This window comes from Thermobia domestica, chromosome 11, assembly GCF_964235325.1.
Source record: "Thermobia domestica chromosome 11, izTheDome1.hap1.1, whole genome shotgun sequence".
Lineage (NCBI taxonomy): Eukaryota > Metazoa > Arthropoda > Insecta > Zygentoma > Lepismatidae > Thermobia > Thermobia domestica.
Window position 1 is genome coordinate 226,913,170 of NC_137464.1, and position 18,235 is coordinate 226,931,404.

The following is an 18,235-nucleotide window of genomic DNA, read 5'->3' on the forward strand; positions in this document are numbered from 1 at the left end:
AAATGTTTGATAATTCCTTCTAGTGATTGCATATTTTCCTTGTAATTGTTAGCTATTTTAAGTCTATAAAAGTGAAATTTCTTTCTCACATATCTTATTTACTATTTACTGAAGTTAAATAAACTTTACTGAAATGATCCGCAATGGAATATGCACTGAAGTTGTAAGACAAAGCTACGTTGCTTTATTATAATTAATGATCCTTCAAGAAAACATATTGAGCTCTTAGCTCCCGTTTGAAACCCCCTTCAAAGTTTTGTAATAAAACAGAAAGTTCTTGTAGTTAGAACAATAGTTGTAGGTGACGTCAGGACCAGGTTAGGGATATGACAAATCTCCAACCCTTTTTAAATCCAAACGAATAAAAGAATGGAATTACAAGCAGACCAAAAAATGCAACACAAACTGAATGCCCCAACTCTGTTCAAGATAAATAACAATTCCATAGAAAATATTTTGAGGTTACTATTTTCTATTCAATCCGTGGAAAAGAAGGAAAAACCAGGAAGAAAAAGAATAGTTCATAACAATCAGAAGTACTTATGTTTTATTAATATATCAAGTACTGACTGAAAAACTAATTTCAATATGTTTTCTGGGAAGTTATATATTTCAGAATTTTGGAGACAGTTAGATGCATAGAAAATAGCTCTATATTGTAGGTAATCCTTAGAGTATATAGAATCTATGCTATCCCTATATAATATATTTAATCATTCCCTCCGAATGCACATGAATTATTAACATCACAGTTGGTGAAATAGTAAGTATAATTTGTGACCCATATATATATTTATGGTAAAAAGCAAATACATCGATGTACTGGCATGAAAAAAAAAGAATAAAAAAACTAATGTTCTATTTCATAACTGACAATGCACCAGAAAAGCACTTTGCACTGTTATGGCATGTTTCCACTACCGGTAACATTAGGCTATAGATATGATTACCGTAATCCTTTCTGGGTCGCCAATTTTATAAAAATATAAATGTTATATAAATATATACATATTGTAGAGGTATATTGGTTTTAATATTTTATTTTTGGTAATGGAGATAAAGATTTATTAGAATTAAAGTTAAAAATATTAAAATGTCCTGATGATGTTAGATTATGTCATATTGACACGTGCGTTTGTTTGTTTATGTAAGTTGCTACACATATTTGTATTTATGTTATGCTATTATTGAAATCCTGGCGAGACGCTAACTCGTGGGATTATGTAAAGATGAAAACCTGTAATGTCAGCTTTGTAATGTAATCAATGTGTAATCCAATTTGTTGTTAACATTGATACAATTTATATGTGGCATAACATTCAGATTCGCAGAAATTGATAATCTGGGAATTTGGTCACGATGTAATACGGTTTCAAACAAATGTTTTGCCAATAGCTGAGGTAAACACAATTGAACAACATGACGAATTACAGCGTCTGGAATAGACCACAAAAACCCCGTGTTGGAGAGAATCTGGATCAGATGCGGAACGGAGGCAGAGTAGATGCAGATCAGATACTCGCAGCCTAGCAGCGGTCTGAGATTAGTGGAGACCACAAGTAGATCAAGGTTGATCTACACTACGTCTGAATTACAACTATATATTAGCGAGTAGTGGTTGGTCTTTAGTTGACAATCTGTGGAGACCAAGCGCAAACATCAACCTTGTCCAGGAGAGATCCAGAGCCAAGCAGTAAGGAGTCATCATTCCAGACAGTCACAGCATAACCAAGGTATGTGTGCCTCAGCTATGTGTGTTGAGGCATTTAGCGATTTGTGATCTGAACCATTAGGCCATATTCACTCAGTACACACACACTAACCCAATGACATTAAATAGTCAAATACATAAGTTAAACGAATTATAGAGTTTTCATAATTATCCTCTCATTTAAACATTTACCTACTCATTTTGAATAATGAATAGTAGCAGCTTCGTTACGTCACTCTTTGAATATCCCCGTGCTTTATAGGCACGACGTTGTTAATATATATATATATATATATATATATATATATATATATATATATATATATATATATATATATATATATATATATATATATAATTTAATAATTTGGTTTAATTTTGGGATTGAAGGGAAAAAAAGAAAAGAAAAATTCTTATGATGTTTTCCTTTCACAGTCGTTATCATTGGTCTTCTAATACTCAACTGCATTGGCGCCTGAAAAGCAGTGTGGCCAACGCCGTCAATCATGCACAAACACAATTCAGTATATATTAACCATAATGGCTCCGAAGGATTAACTCAAATTTTGGCCAAGAATAAGACTTTGTTAATTTACTCAGTTGCGTCTATGATAATTTTTAGACCGCAAATAGCAAAATCTACCTATCCATGAAACTTCTTATGTTGCTTCCAGGAACTTGCCGAAATGCCGCTTCAGGAACGAAACCTTTATATTCATCACCTTTGTATTAGCAATATGATTAGTTCCTCTCCTCTTGTGTTTTCAAATACTCGATCCTAAACTACTTTTTTTCTCTTTCTTATTTCAGACATGAGCCCTTCTGTAAATATATTTTGAGTGTAGATTAATACAAATAATACTCGATCCAACGTCACCGTACACTTACCAAAATTAAATTTCAACCATATTGTTACAGTTTATATAACGATGCTGACCAAGATCAGATAGAAAGAAAATTTTAGAAAACTAGAATATCTATGTGCGGAACAATTTAAATCTTTAAACTACGAATAAAACACTTACTTTGAATTTATAGTATTTAGTAAGATCAGGAATCGGGAAGCATAATCTGAGAAATCTCATATCTTTTATAGGAACAATGTAGACCTTAGTTAATACTTCGCCTGGTCCAAAAGGGTGGTCTAGCCACACGGGTTCTTCTACATTTTTGTTTCTGACGTCAGCAAATAATTCAAGTACCAACGTTTCCAAGTCATCGAGAGAATCTTGTAAAGAAAGACACAATATATTAGTATGGAGACAAAATGAACTAAGCATGTTATTAAAACATTTGTGACCATCAGCTATTTCTAAGTAGATAATCATACTTCTTGGCTGTAAAATGTTATTTCTTGAGAAAAAATTTATATCTATATTATAAAATTGAAAGTGACTATGTTTGTGACTCTTAATCTCTTAAACCGCCCGACAGATCTCGATCAAATTTTCAACGTAGATATGGTTCTGGGCTGGAGGTGTTTTTAGCTATTTACTTTGACGGTAGAACTTAGGGAAGGGGGACAGAAAAAATAAATAAAACTTTATAACTCTTGAACCACCCGACCGATCTTGATCAAATTTTCAATGTATGTGAGGTTTGGGACTGGAATGATTTTTATCATTTGACTTTGACGGGGCAACTTCGGGGAGTGGGTGGAGGAGGAAATATACAAAAATCAATAAATATAAAAATAAAAGTGATTATGTTTGTGAATTAATAACTCTTGAATCACCCGATCGATCTCAATCATATTTTCAACATATATGAAGTTCAAACCTCGGAAGTTTTTTATCATTTCATTTTGACAGTAGATCTTAGAGGAGGGAGCGGGGAGGAGGGAAAATATGTCAAAATGAATAAAACTTAACTCTTGAACCAAACAACCGATCTCGATCAAACTTTCAACATAGATAAATTTCGGGCCTGGGTTGTTTTCTTCATTTCACTTTTACAGTGCAATGAAGGGGAGGGGGAGATATATGACAAAAAAGAAAAAATAAAAGTGACTGTCTTTGTGACTTCATCACGCTTAAACGACCCGACCGATCTTTAAAAAAATCAACATAGATGAGGTTCGGACCTGAGGTGGTTTTTATCATATCACTTTAACGGTAGAACTTAAGGGAGGGGGAGGGGAGAAATATTTAAAAATAAATTAAACTTAATAAGTCTTGAACCACCAGACCGATCTTGATCAAACTTTCAACATAGATAGGGTTCGGCCTGGGATGTTTTCGTCATTTCACTTTTACGGTGCAACCTAGGGAAGGGGAGGGAGGAGATATATAAAATCAATTTATATAAGACTGAAAGTGACTATTTTTGTAACTTAATAACTCTTGAACTATCCGATCGATCTCAATCAAATTTTCAAGATACATGAGTTCGGATTTGAAAACATATTTGCATTTTCACTTTAACGGTATATCCTAGGGGGGAGGGGGACGTATAAATAAAATTAATAAAACCTAATAACTTTTGAACCACCCAACCAATCTCGATCAAATTTTCAACATATATGAGGATCGGGCCTTGGGAGTTTTTTATCGTTCCACTTTGATGAGCCAACGTAGGGGAGGAGGAGGGGGAGGGAAATTTCAAAATGATCAAAAATGACCGATATTAGTGTTTAATCCATAGTTTTCGGAGTTGATGAAAGAAACAGTGACATTTCTGATGGTGTTTTGAAGCCAAGTTCAGCCATGATAGTTGGGGAAGGGGAGGGTACAACGTAGGTGAGGAGGATGAATATTTAAAAATAATCGAAAATGATTAATATTAGTGTTCAATCCGTAGTTTTAGGAGTAGCTGAGAGTGACAGTCACAGCAAGGATTAGGGGAGGGGGAGCTATTTATTATAATGATTGAAAATGACCAACACTAGTGTCTAATCCATAGTTTTCGGGATCACTCAGATGAACAGTGGCAATTCCGATACGGTTTAAATCTAAAATCAGCTGCGCCACCTGGGGGAGGGGAAGAAAGAGATATATAAAAATGATCGAAAATGGCCACTATCAGTGTCGAATTTATAGTTTTGTGGATCCCTTAGATGAACAGTGGTATCTTCGATTCCGTTTAAATCCAAATTCAAACCCACAACTTGGGGGAGGGGGAGGAAGAGATATTTAGAAATTATCGATATTAGTGCTGAATCCACATATTTTGAGGCTGCTGAAAAGAACGGTGACACTTCCGATGCCATGGCCCGCAACATGGGGGTGAGAGAAATATATATATATAAATGGTCAAAAATGACAGATACTACTGTTGAATCTATAGTTGTTGCGGTCGCCGAAATGAACAGTGACACTTCTGATGCTGTTTAAGCATTTTCTATTTCTGATGATGTTTCATTTTCAGCCTTGACACTTGGGAAATGAGGAGGGATGACATACATTAAAATGATCCGAAATAAGCAATATCAGTGTGCAATTAAATTATTTATTTCAACCCAGCGAAGAGGGTAATATATGCTAGTATTCTATAAAGTCAGGATTTCTGATGCTGTAACTGTAACTATAGGCTCACAACGTAATATCAGACTTGACGCTTGACTTGTTATTTTTCATAAAAGCAAGTATCCAAAGCACCAAACTACGAGGGTCATTTAAATTCAAGTGGTAACACTGCTGTAATTCAATTGTTTGTAGAGATGTTTTACGTTAGGTATTTTGCTGTTTGTGCTTTGATTTTAATGTTGTTTAAGATTTTTAGTTGAGTAAGTTATTTAGCAATATCTTTATCCTTAGCTTTGTACTGGGAGTCTTCATTAAGATCCTCTTTCATTAAGAAGATTTTGACTGTTGAGTATCAGTTTTGTGTGATTTTTAAAGTATCTTTTTCTTTAGACTCTTATGTTTCTTGATAGCCTCCTGAACTCTTTCTGTATTTTGTTAAAGGTTTTATCGATCTTCTTTATATCGATATCTTCTTCATAACTTCATATCGATCTTCTTGATTAACGATGTTACGATGTTAAATTGAATGTAATTGATGCTAAAATGTCTGTATACCAATGTGCAACTGAATGGCCACCTTTTGTGATGCTAATGGATTGAACTTATGATGTACGATTATGGTATCTCTCGCATCTTTCCTTCTCTTTTCAGGAAGTATTTCCGTTTCATGTTGTATGGATCTATTTCTATTGTATTTGTTGTTGCCCTCAGCTTGATTCCTCCAGTATTTATTGTATGTACCCTCTGTGTTTTAATTTAGATTAGGTAAAATTTTGAGTTTTTTTTGGCACTTCACTAAAGTGTAGATTAGGGTGATTCAATTTTTCATTAATTTTTGATAGTTGGTAATAAGTCTCATTTTCGGTCTATATTTTTACACTTTAAGGTTGATATAATAAATTTTAACTTCTGCGGTAAGAACTTCAGAGTCGAAAGTGATCATTATTGTAGAAGTAAATTGTTTTCCCGTATCTGTTATTTCCTATAGATTCTACTTGGTAATAGCAATGGAATGTTGCTATGAATAACCTAAAAAATTCCTCAGTTGGCATATCAGTATCCACTCCTTTGATGGCACCAATTGTGTTTACCGCATAGTTTGGTATATCCAATCTTGCTGTTTTAATATTGGGTATCTAAAAAAAATTATTCGTTTCCAGTCCAGCTTGAAAATGAACTTTAACGAAACTTCTTTTGTTTTCTGTTTTGAGAATTTCTGACACCTCAACCAGATAAATTTTCCTACAGGTTGACATTAGAAGTTTACTTCTATATCACCGCTATTCGATTTAACGATCGTGCACGTGGGTTTTCTCGGGGCTGTCCCGTTTCCTCCCACTTTCTTCATTCCACCATTTCACTCATCTCTCATCATCACCGTCCCCTTTAGCCTAACCGGCATAATCGTGGGACGTAAAACTTAAAAATTTCATTTCATTTCATTTCGATTTAACGAAAACGTAATATGGTGCTGAATGTAGGTTACCATATTATAATTAACTAGGAGAAATACTCATTCTTCGCATGGGTCAGATAAAATATCTATGTAAACAAACTAAACAATGAAAAAATATCGGTCATTTTCTACTACTTTTACATATCCCCGTAAACGCCGTCTGAGACCCTCTGGTTCGAATTTTGAAAAAAAGAAAACACCTTTCGCCCCCAGCCGATGAAGGCTGTAATTGGAAGTCAATGCCTATGGTAGTATCACCATTCATCTCAGCGACCGCAAAAACGTCTCTGTAACCCCCGGCCCACATATAATGGTAGCTGAATTTGAAAGTCATCGCTAATGTAAATGTCACCATTGATCTCAGCGACCGCGAAAACTATGAATTTGACACTAATATCGATCATTTTGGATTATTTTTACATGTCTCGGTATTAGAGAGACCAAAATTGTAACAGCTAGAAACGGGACAGCTTAAAAAAAGTAGTAGACCACTTAGTATCTATACTGTATATTAATAGCGGTGTCTGTGAACAAAAAACTTCAAACCCAAATTGAAAGTGACTATTATTGTGACTCTTAATATTTTGAATCACCATATCGATCTTGGTCAAATTTTTGACATAGATGGAGTCAGTGACTGGCCTGGAAGTGTTTTAGCTATTCACTTTGAAAGTAGAACTTAGGGAAGGAGGAGGAAAGAGAATTATAAAAAAAAAAAAAAATACAAGTTAATAACTCTTGAACCAAACGACCTATTTCGATCAAATTTTCAACATAGATGACATTCGTGCCTGGGATGGATTTTACCATTTCACTTTAACAGAACAATGTAGAGGATGGGAAGGAGGGGGAGATATACAAAAAGCAATAAAAATAAAAATAAAAGTGGTCATATTTTCGTGAGTTAATAACTCTTCAATCACCCGATCGATCTCAATCAAATTTTCAACATAGATGAAGTTCGAACCTGAGAAGTTTTTTATTATTTCATATATGATGGTAGAACTTAGGGGGGAGAGTAGGATGGTAAATATATGAAAATGAATAAAACTTAAAACACTTGAACCACCCGACCGATCTCGATAGATAAGGTTCAAACCAGGGATGTTTTCGTCATTTTACTTTGATGGCACAACCTAGGGGAGGGAAGGGGGACATATATGTAAATAAAAATAAAAGTGACTGTCTTTGTGACTTCATCACGCTAAAACCACCGAACCCATTTTAATCAAATTATCAACATAGATGAGATGCAGACCTAGGCTGAATTTTATCATATCCCTTTGACGGTATATGATAGGAGGAGGGGAGGGGAGAGATATATAAAAATAAATAAAACTTAATAACGATTGAACCACTTGACCGATCTTGATCAAATTTTCAACATAGATGACGTTCGAGCCTGGAAAGTTATATATATATATATATTCACTTTGACGGTAGAATCTAAGGGAGAAGGAGGGAAAATTTTGTATCATATTAAATCATTCAGACAAGAATAGTGTCCTGCGCTTGCGCAGGACGTGCGGGTTTGCTAGTATATATTCTGGAAACAGACACACTCATATATATCTGCAAACATATTTAGTGGAAATGAAATTTTTCATTAAATTCGGAGTGTAAATGAACACAGCAGTAAAGCTATAAATCATATTCGTGTGCAAGATTTCTATCACACATTTTAAATTATCGGCGTGTTGCCCTTTGTTAACACGTCTGAAAACAAATACACGACTCCTGTTTCCGCACTTAAATTGCACAACAGACTACTTGGAACGCACACGATCCTCAAAAGAAAAAACCCTTTTGTAGACAACGAACACCTCCTTGCATTTTACTGACTTTTTCAGTATTACCATCACCGCAAGGTGCCAAGCTACCAGCATATCTCGCCATGCCCGTAAGGCCACGGTTTTTTATTTACCTCTTTTTTCACTTACATAAAACGGGACAAATATTACTTTTTTCCATCTACTGACGGGACGGCCGGGACACGCCCTGAAAACATGACTGTCCCAGTCAAAACGGGACGTATGGTCGCCCTATTCGGTAACCCTCTCCCCGGTGACCTCCAGCCCGCAGCCGAATGGGATTAATTTGGAAGTTAATGCGTTCGGGGTTTCACCATTGATCTCAGCGACCGCGAAAAGTATGAATTCAACAGTAATATCGGTCATTTTCTGCTATCCAGGTAAACGCTCCTCTTCCTAAGGCCCTCCTGGTTCGAATTTTGAAAAAATCACTTCCTCTTGGTCTGGGACCTGGACAAAGGTATCCATGATCAAAATTTGGTAACTCTCTGTCCACTCGTCTGGTCCCCAGGCTGCACACAGACATACAGACACACAAACAAAGCCACGAACTCTGTTTTTTATTTATATTAGATTGTATCTAGTATTAAAGCAGAAATAGTTCATTTTCTATGTTATCCTTATAAGAGATACGCTATTTAAACTAAAATTAGAATTGTGCTGATTTAATTAATCAAAAGCAATATTTTGAGTAAGATTGATATCTATAGATGAATTGATCGATTTTTGGTTTTCCAAAAGATCTATTTGATTGCCACTTGCTTCAGAATCTGTGTTATAATTTTTTTATGCTATTGAGTATATTGTAATTATTACTAATTTCTTTAAAACGAACACGCACTAAGAGGAAAATATGTTATGTTACTTTACGAGTCTAAATACTTTAATAATTAAGGATTAAAATACTTTACCTCAAAGGTATCTCTAACCTGTGACACTAAATCACAGATACGCTGTTTTATCACTAGTTTTTGTTACGTAACCTAATTATGTTCACCTTTTACATATTAACAAATAATCACTAGTGATAAACTTAAAAATTATAATTTCTGAAAGAACACAGGGTTACTGAAAATAAAATACTTACTTTCCAAACTTGCACTGTCATTAATTATGTGTTATAACATCCGCCATAATGTACCCTTTCTTTCGTGTAGCCATCATATCGACGTGTTCAAGTATTACAGTGTGTGACAGGGACGTAGGGGCTCCGATAACCCGCCACCCGAAATTCCGACTTTTCTCTAAATTTAGTCTAATTCTAAGGGGATTTATAAATTTTACCATAATTTATACTCATATTGAATTTTTATCTTTCCAAAAAGCTTTGGACCACCTAAAATGAATTCCTGTCTGTGTCTGGTGTGTATGGTCAGTGAGGTGCTGTTAAAATGAGGTGCGTGTGACATATCTCCCTAAATAATGTTTACTCGTGCAAAACAGTGTGTTTTCATCAAGTTTCAGATAACGAATTCGAAATGCACGTCAGATTCACAAAGGATTACGTCAGGCTTGTGGTGAAAACAACGAATATTCAAATTTCTTAATGAGTGAATTATTTGTTCGAATTATTTCTTAATGTAATACATTTTCATATCGACTTTGTTACAGGCCCGTAGCCAGTCCGAAAATGTAGGGGGGGGGGGGCGGTGGAAGTTAGGGGGGGCCCAATCCAAAAAATATTAGTTCATACGGGACTGCTTTGTTAAGCTTCAAATTATATGAAAGCAGTTAAGATAAATTAACGTATTATTTGAATATTTTTTATGAAAAAAAAATTTTTTTACCAACATGGTTTGTTTTCTGTACATTCAAAATGAATCAAGTATGCAAACTGACGATTTTTTTCAAACAAGCCATCACTTCCATATTTTATTGCTGTCTTACAGAATAGAAATAATCCAGAAACAACGAAAAAAATTAAAATTAAGTGAGTAATTTTACAGTGATCTAATCCTAAATAGAACTCTTTCATTTTTAGGTGTTATCTTCAAAGCCATTGAGATTATTTCGGATTTAAAAATATTAGACATACTACTAAATTCACAGTAAAACTCTTAATACTATAAAATTCTTTTGAAAGTGTAAGTTCTCTAATAAGTACCAATATAGATAAATGTAATGAATTTTTTGCCAGAAGATAGTAAAATGATAAACACACACACACTCTGGAAAAACTATTAGTACTTTCGCCAGATACTTCATCAAATTTGGAAGTAAAAAAAATACGAACAAATAAAAAGTGAAATAATAAAAATGCAGATGTAAAGTGTCTATAGAGCGTCTCACTCTTAGATTGCAGTACAGAGCAAATGGAGCGCGCTGTTGCCACATCTCTTCCGCTATATCTTTTCTTCTGAAGAAAGAATAAAAAACACAGAAAGAGTGACCGAGTCTGTAAATAAAGACTTTCTTAAATGCATATATTTTCATCGCTTTTGCCATTCCATTCGCGCAAATTCATTTAGAACGGCAAATTGGAAGGCACGAAACAACTGTCTAATAATTGTGTGTTAAGAGTTTTTCCTTTATGATGATTTATAAATCGTTTCAATAAAATTTTGATGGAAGCAATACGAAATCAAGAGAACGTATGAAACGAATAGAAAACATATGATTGAAATAAATGGCAGGCTAAACAGTTCCACACAGATATTTTCCATGCCGATTATTCGGCAAACTAAGGAATAGCAATGGGTAAGATTACTGCTACTGAAGTTTGATATGAGTGAAAACTGGAGTAGGGTCATAGTGATATGTGACGAGAAAATATGAAGTACGAGGACGTTCATTCGTCTATGTACGAAAACAAACAAACAAAAAAAAAAAAAAAAAACCGCAAATCCAATTCCGTTTGTCAAACAAAGTTAAATCGTAAAGTATATTGTGAAGGCGGCTGCTCCCCACTTCCGATGGTTTAGATCCGAATTTTTCCGCGGAACAACAGTGATGTTTTAAAAATACCAGGAGATCTAAATGAAACATCGGCATTATAATAGAAATTATAAATGCATTTGTGAATTAACGAAAGATTTGTAACTTTAAATTAAAAGAAGAAAAAAAATAACACACGCTAAATACCTTTCAATCACTTTCGCTTCTTCCAGTTAAAGGTGAAATCAATTCCATGTATTCAGTCTGTAGCTGAAAACCCAAAGAGCATGAAAATGTAAACGAGAAATAATAGCAAGGATAGGAATAGCGAAAGAAGCCTTTAAGAGGTAGGAAAATCTGTTTTGTAGGACTTCGAATAAAGAGTTGAGAAAAAGACTCATAAAATGTTTTGTGTGGAGTATTGTACTATAAGAGTCAGAAACATGGTCATTACGCAAAAATGAATAAAAACGACTGGAAGCTTTCACAATATGGGTGTGGAGGAGAATTAGTTGGGTCGAACGAAAACTAATGAGAGAGTATTAGAAATGGTGGGGGACAAAAGAACAATTTTAGATATTATTAAGAAGAGGAAGAGAAACTGGTTGGAACAATTGGCTAAGAAGGAGCTGTATCATGAGGGACGTGTTAGAGGGTATGGTGGCAGGAGGGAGAGGAAAGGGATGAAGGAGACTACTATTACTCGACGATATCAAAATAAAAAAAATCGTACGTGAAGACGGAGAGGTTAACGGAAGACAGTGGATCATGCAAGCTTCTCAGTTGCAGAAAGTGAACTGCCAATAATGATGATGTTGACAAATGTAATGGTGAATAGGAACTGAACTTCCCTGGTTTCTATACTCATTTCTGACACCTCAGACCCACAATGTCAGTCTGGAAACAGACGAAGAATGAAAAGAAATCCTATTACATCTGTTCTAAACAAACGCACAAGTTGTGACTCTAAATCACGTATAGTGACAGCCAACAAGGTACAGATCGTTGGGCGAGGATACAAAACCTAACAAAATTATCAAACCCTCCGAAAATACATTTTGTTTCTTTCATGCTTCCTAAAGAAACATGGGGGAAAGAACAAAGTGTCTTTTCATTATACTTTGTGAGCTCATGAACTTATTTGTTATGAACACTTTTTCCATCTTCATCTGCGTATTTAAAGTAAATAAGAGAAGTAGAATTACACACGAAACCAACTTTTATCGTAGAAATTGTCAGCATTCGAAACAACATTAGGGACCACGTGCGAACTCTAAATGAATCAATTAAAGAACTAATAACTTTTTATCATCAGGAGTGAGGAGTTCTATTATTAACAGATATTTGTCTGCGTTTTCTTCTTCCATTGATCTGAAGAAACCCTCTGTTTGTTTTTTTTTTTTTTTTTTTTTTTTTGAGTACTAACTTCATTTTTCTAAATTGTTATTATTACTAACTGAATTACTATTCTGATTCAAATATTCGCTGTACTTACTATTCACCCAACCCGCGACTGAAATTTGTCTTTCTTGGGAGAGAAAATACGAACTATACGCTCCCGATGTCTGAATGTTAGTTTTACATTACACACACACACACACACACACACATATATATATATATATATATATATATATATATATATATATATATATATATATATATATATATATATATATATATATATGTATACATATATACATATATACATATATACATATATACATATATATACATATGTATATATATATATATATATATATATATATATATATATATATATATATATATATATATATATATATATATATATATATATATATATATATATATATATATATATATGTGTGTGTGTGTGTGTGTGTGTGTGTGCAACTCAAGGAAAACGAGCGAAGTAAGTGGAACGTTTAAGATTGAGTGGAGTTGACGCAATGTTTCTCGTAGGTGTGGTCCAGGATTCGATTTTGCGATCATGCTTCCGTTAAGCAGTAGATTCGTGCTCGCATAGCATCAAGTGTGAATACTCATCGGTATAGCACAACACTCTACATCAGTAACTTTAAAACAAATATTATAAGGAAAATACCATTGGCAACATTTGTCACTGTCTTTCTTCTGATCAGATGCGCTTTGGAAAGTTGACTCTTAACACTAAAAGTCATAAAACCCAAATAAAGAAAAATATTGACCTGCGATTTGTTTTAAAAATAACTTCTATCCTTTCTCAACATTTTTCTCGCTTTGTACCCCCATCTAACCACAAAAAAAAAGTTTATCACTAGTCAACTTTTTAGATATTGCATTGCAATAGTATATACATTTTAGTTTTTATTTTAAAACTCAAAGTTTTTTTGAATGCGAAATTTTTCAACATTGGCACCAAATATGGTGTTAATAGCTGTATAAATTTCAAAGTTGTATCTCTTATAGTTCCGAACTTATGACGTGATGTATTTAAGGCGACGTTAGAATTTGCCATTAGCAAGATTTCACTATTTCAATTTATTTCAATACTTGAAAATTTTTCTTGATATGAGAAAAACAGATTATTTGATAGAGAATACAATGTTCTACAATAATCTATCCATATCTAGCAAAAAAGACTATTTCTAAAATTCAGGCTAACGTAAGTTTGGCAACAATGGGCATAGCTGATAGCAAGGGGGCTCCAAACGAGCAAGAAGAAAGAAAAGGTGTCGGAAAAGAGTAAACGATGCGGCGCCCCCTAAAAAATTGGTGCCCTATTAAATCAATATTGTTGCCGATTTTCAAAGAAATACATTTCTTAAAAATTTTCTTGCTCGATCCGCTCGCAATCCAAAATTTTCAATAAGAGTCACACCAAGTTTAACTCATTACTTTAAGAAAGTCATTATATACGATTCGTTAATGACGATGTGATATAGAAGGTGTAGAGTAATGACTTATAGTGTACGCAGGAGCGTTTTCCAAATTGGAAATGCTCAAAGTCTGAAATACGTGTTCGGCGTTGTGATGGTGATGTGTTTGCTTAGTTAATCACGCTTTCCTACCCAATCCGATAAATCACGGTGGTGAGAATGGAGATGTGAAAATGAGAGAAGTGTAGAGACACAAGCAAGCTGCTGTTTGCGCCGGAACATTAAAATGAAAATAAACAAAGGGAATAATAACATATTCGAAATCGTACCCAACGAATTTCGTCTTTTTCAAAGACTAATCACTACCAGTGATTTATTTTTATTCCATTGGCATATGAAATGTTATCAATTTGAAGGAATTTATTGGAATAATTTCTCTATCAACTACTTGTATCGTCAGGATCAGTTTTCTGTGCATACGTATCAGTTGTGTTCTGTTTTAGCTATCTATATAGAGACAAAACACAAACCTTCTGAATTTCCATTATATTTCACAAAATAGTTTTTACCGTAAAAGAACTAACTAACTAGCTAACTCTGTGGTCTATGGAACCTGGAGGTTCAGTGCCGCTCTCATAAAACCTCTCAAATGACTTCTGTCTTTACCCAACTGAATGCAGTTTCTACTTTGTATTCCTATTTTTGCTACATTCATCTTAATATTGTTCTTCCATCTGTGTCTAGGTCTTCCTTGTGCATGTTTTCCGATTGGATTTCCAGTCAAAACTTTAAAAGCGAATTTGGTTTCTTCATTCTCGCTACATGACCTGCCTACTTGAGCCTCCTAGACTTGATGACCCTAAGAATGTTTTGTAAAGGATGTAAATTATGCAGTTCCACATTATGAAATTTCCGCCATTCCCGATTGCCGTTTCCCTTGGGTCCAAATATTTATTTCAGAATTTTATTCTCAAATACTTTCAGTTTGCGTTCTTCCCTTAAAGTAAGCGACTGTTTCGCAACAATACAGAACAATATGCATAATTATCGTTCTCTGTATTGTCGGTCCAATGCCAGAACAACGAATGTGCTAAATTTGGGTAAACTCACGAATGTGGAACATTCGTCGTTTTGTCGTTGCATTATTTTGTATTGAAGCTCATTAGCATTTTAGAAGTTCACAATAACTCAGGATTGAGTGATCTTTTGCATACGAGAATCTTGCATTTGAATCTGTCTGCCAAAAGTGAATTTCTCGACAGAGTTCGCGACGAGAAAAGATTCCGAACTGAATAATAGTATGAATTCTCTGCTTTCAGTCGACGTTTAATTTCTCCGTGGGTATGATTTGGGTCTGTTGATATTGATCCTAGATACTTGAAAGTATCCACTTTATCGAAAATATTATTTGATACTTTGGCGCATCCATAATTTGCAGTATTACGATGCCAGTGAACTTTTCTGCATTTACTTCTAAACCTGCAAGCATTTAATAATGTCTCTGCATTTCTTTCTATTGTTCTCCTATCAGATTAACATCATTAGCATATGCCATAACCTGATGAATATCATTCAGCTCTAGGCCCTGGTCGCTATCTTTGATTTTTCATATAGTGTACTCCAGAATAAAGTTGAATAATAATGTCCACAACGCATCTCCTTGTTTCAGGCCATTCTCGCCGAGGAAGCTCGTGGACAAGAATTTTATTACTCGAACTTTACTTTGGGATTCATTTAAACACATCTTAATTAATCTAACTAGCTTTTTTCGGTATTCCAAATGCTGCAAGAATGTTCTATAATATTTATCTCCTAATAGAATCGTAAGCCTTTCTAAACTCAATAAATAATTGAGGTACCGCGGTATTGTATATCCATTTCTTTTCGAGTATTTGTCGAATGGCAAATATCTGGTCCATAGTTGATTGATTTCTTCTAAATCCACACTGATAATCTCCAAAAATTTCATCCGCATATGAGATCAATCTTACTAATAAAATGTTTGAGAGGATTTTATAGGATGTTGACACAAGAAAAATGCCTCGAAAATTATTATAAACCGCTTTGTCGCCTTTCTTGTAAATTGGAACAATTATTCATCCTTTCCGCTCTTGTGGTAATTCCTCCTTGTTCCAGACAAGGAAAATGAGTTTGTGTATCTTGTTCCACAATTTTTGCCTCTAGCTAAAATTAACTCAGCCAGAATTTCGTCTACACCCGAAGACTTGTGTTTCTTTAATTTCTTTACAACAATTTCTCTTTCTGTTCGCCTAGGCTCTGAAATTTATGGTTCTGCTGTTCATATCCCTTTCCCCACGAACATTAGTTTTTGGCTGTATGTTAAGCAAATCGTCAAAGTCTTTCCATCTATTCAAGATGCTATCTATATCAGTAAGAATTGTTCCGTCAGGTTTCTTTAATATATTATATGCGCGAGGTTAATACCCTTTCTTAAATTCGTTGATGCCCTTGAACATGTCTCGGTTTTTTCTTTTACTATTATCTTCAAGTTCATTAATTTAAGCTTTCAAAAAATCATTTTTCTCTCTTCTAAACATTTTGGAAGTTCCCTGCGTGATATTAAGGAAATTTAGTGTAGTTACATCGTTCGGATTTTGTAGTCAATGCAGTTTCTCCTATTTTTCCTTCTCCGTTACTTTGGTGCATTCCTGGTTGCACCATGATTTGTTCCTACATATTTCGGGGTGTCCCAACTTTTCTCTTGCTGAAATTTTAATGCTATCCCTAATTTGAACCCAAGTATCCTCAATATTGGTGCTCTCAAAACCTTCTGAAAACGAGAATCTATTATACTTCAATCTGTTATTCCCCTCTCGCCTGGTTTTCCTCTAATTTCTTTAAACTAAACCTCTCCATTTTCAGATGTTGAATATTTTCTTTATTCAACGATAATCTCTCTTTCTCTTGTTATCGCTGCTACCAGATAGTGATCAGTGTCACAATCTTGTTCTCTGAACGAGTGAACCAGCGTTGCCAGACTCACAGTTCGGAATTATTTCAAAACCTGATCGAAATTATGTTAGATTCGGTCAAATTCTGCTAGATCCTCATAATTACTAATTCAGGAGTTTTAAAAGAAAAAAAAACGAAGTTGAGATACAATAACGTAACTTAAAATATGCAGAGCGCAAGAATGCGTGGATAGAACTCAATAATATTTCACGCACCAAAGGTTTAACTCAACTAAACTAGTGCAGTCGTTGCCAAACTCAATGGCGTATAAATGAATTATTATAAATGAATGCAAAGTGTTTGTTTACATATTTTGAAAAAAAATTACCTCGGAGCATAAGCGGAGTTGGGAAATCTGCTGGGGGGGGGAGATGTTTGGTCGATCTCGGACCTTTTATTTCAGGAATAAAGATGGTCATGAAGTCAGACATAAAGATGGTGAAGTTGTCGAAAAGTTCGGGGGAGAATGAATGGCCCCCATAGCTCCGCCCATGCCTCGCAGTTAAAGGATTAGAAAACCCTGGGTGGAGCCACACACACACACAAAAAGAAAGAAAAAAAAGCCCAAAGCCATCTCTAACTTACTTCGGAAAATAAGAATGGCTGTATGGTTTACCGACTGTATGAATCAATGGAAGAGGATACATTGCTGCCGTTCTTTTCCTTCGCACGACCAACTTCTTTCTCATCTCCAGGGTTTTACAGCTTTTTGGTAAACTTGCTGAAAATATGTTAGATTTGGGCAGGATGCTAAAAGCAAGATGCTAGATGCTAAAGACATGCAAATTATGCTAGATCTAGCATCATTATGCTAGATCTGGCAACGCTGGAGTGAACATCAATTATGCTAGACTGTGTCTTCTTCTATCGACTAAAACGTGATCAATTTGATTGTGTGCTCTTCCATCTAGTGAGGCCCATGTGTATTTATGAACGTCGCGATGTGGGAATTTTGTACTCTTCACGATAAGGTTTTGGATGTTCCAAAGTACACGGGGAAAAACCGTCGTCATTACTTTCCTTATGCTGACTTTCTTTCCCTATAACCTGTTTAAAAACATCCTGGAAAAACATCTTCGCATTGGAATCCTCTAATAGAATTTTCA

The 18,235-nt window shown here is 34.7% G+C and overlaps 1 protein-coding gene across 1 annotated transcript in view; it reads right to left on the bottom strand.

Moving 5' to 3' along the window:
• LOC145663760 (insulin-degrading enzyme-like) overlaps nt 1–18,235 on the bottom strand; it is a 215,878-nt gene that overhangs the window by 147,564 nt on the left and 50,079 nt on the right. The window contains exon 5 of the mRNA XM_081729848.1: nt 2,737–2,939. Coding sequence (XP_081585974.1) covers nt 2,737–2,939 — 203 coding nt within the window. The remainder of the gene's footprint in view (nt 1–2,736; nt 2,940–18,235) is intronic.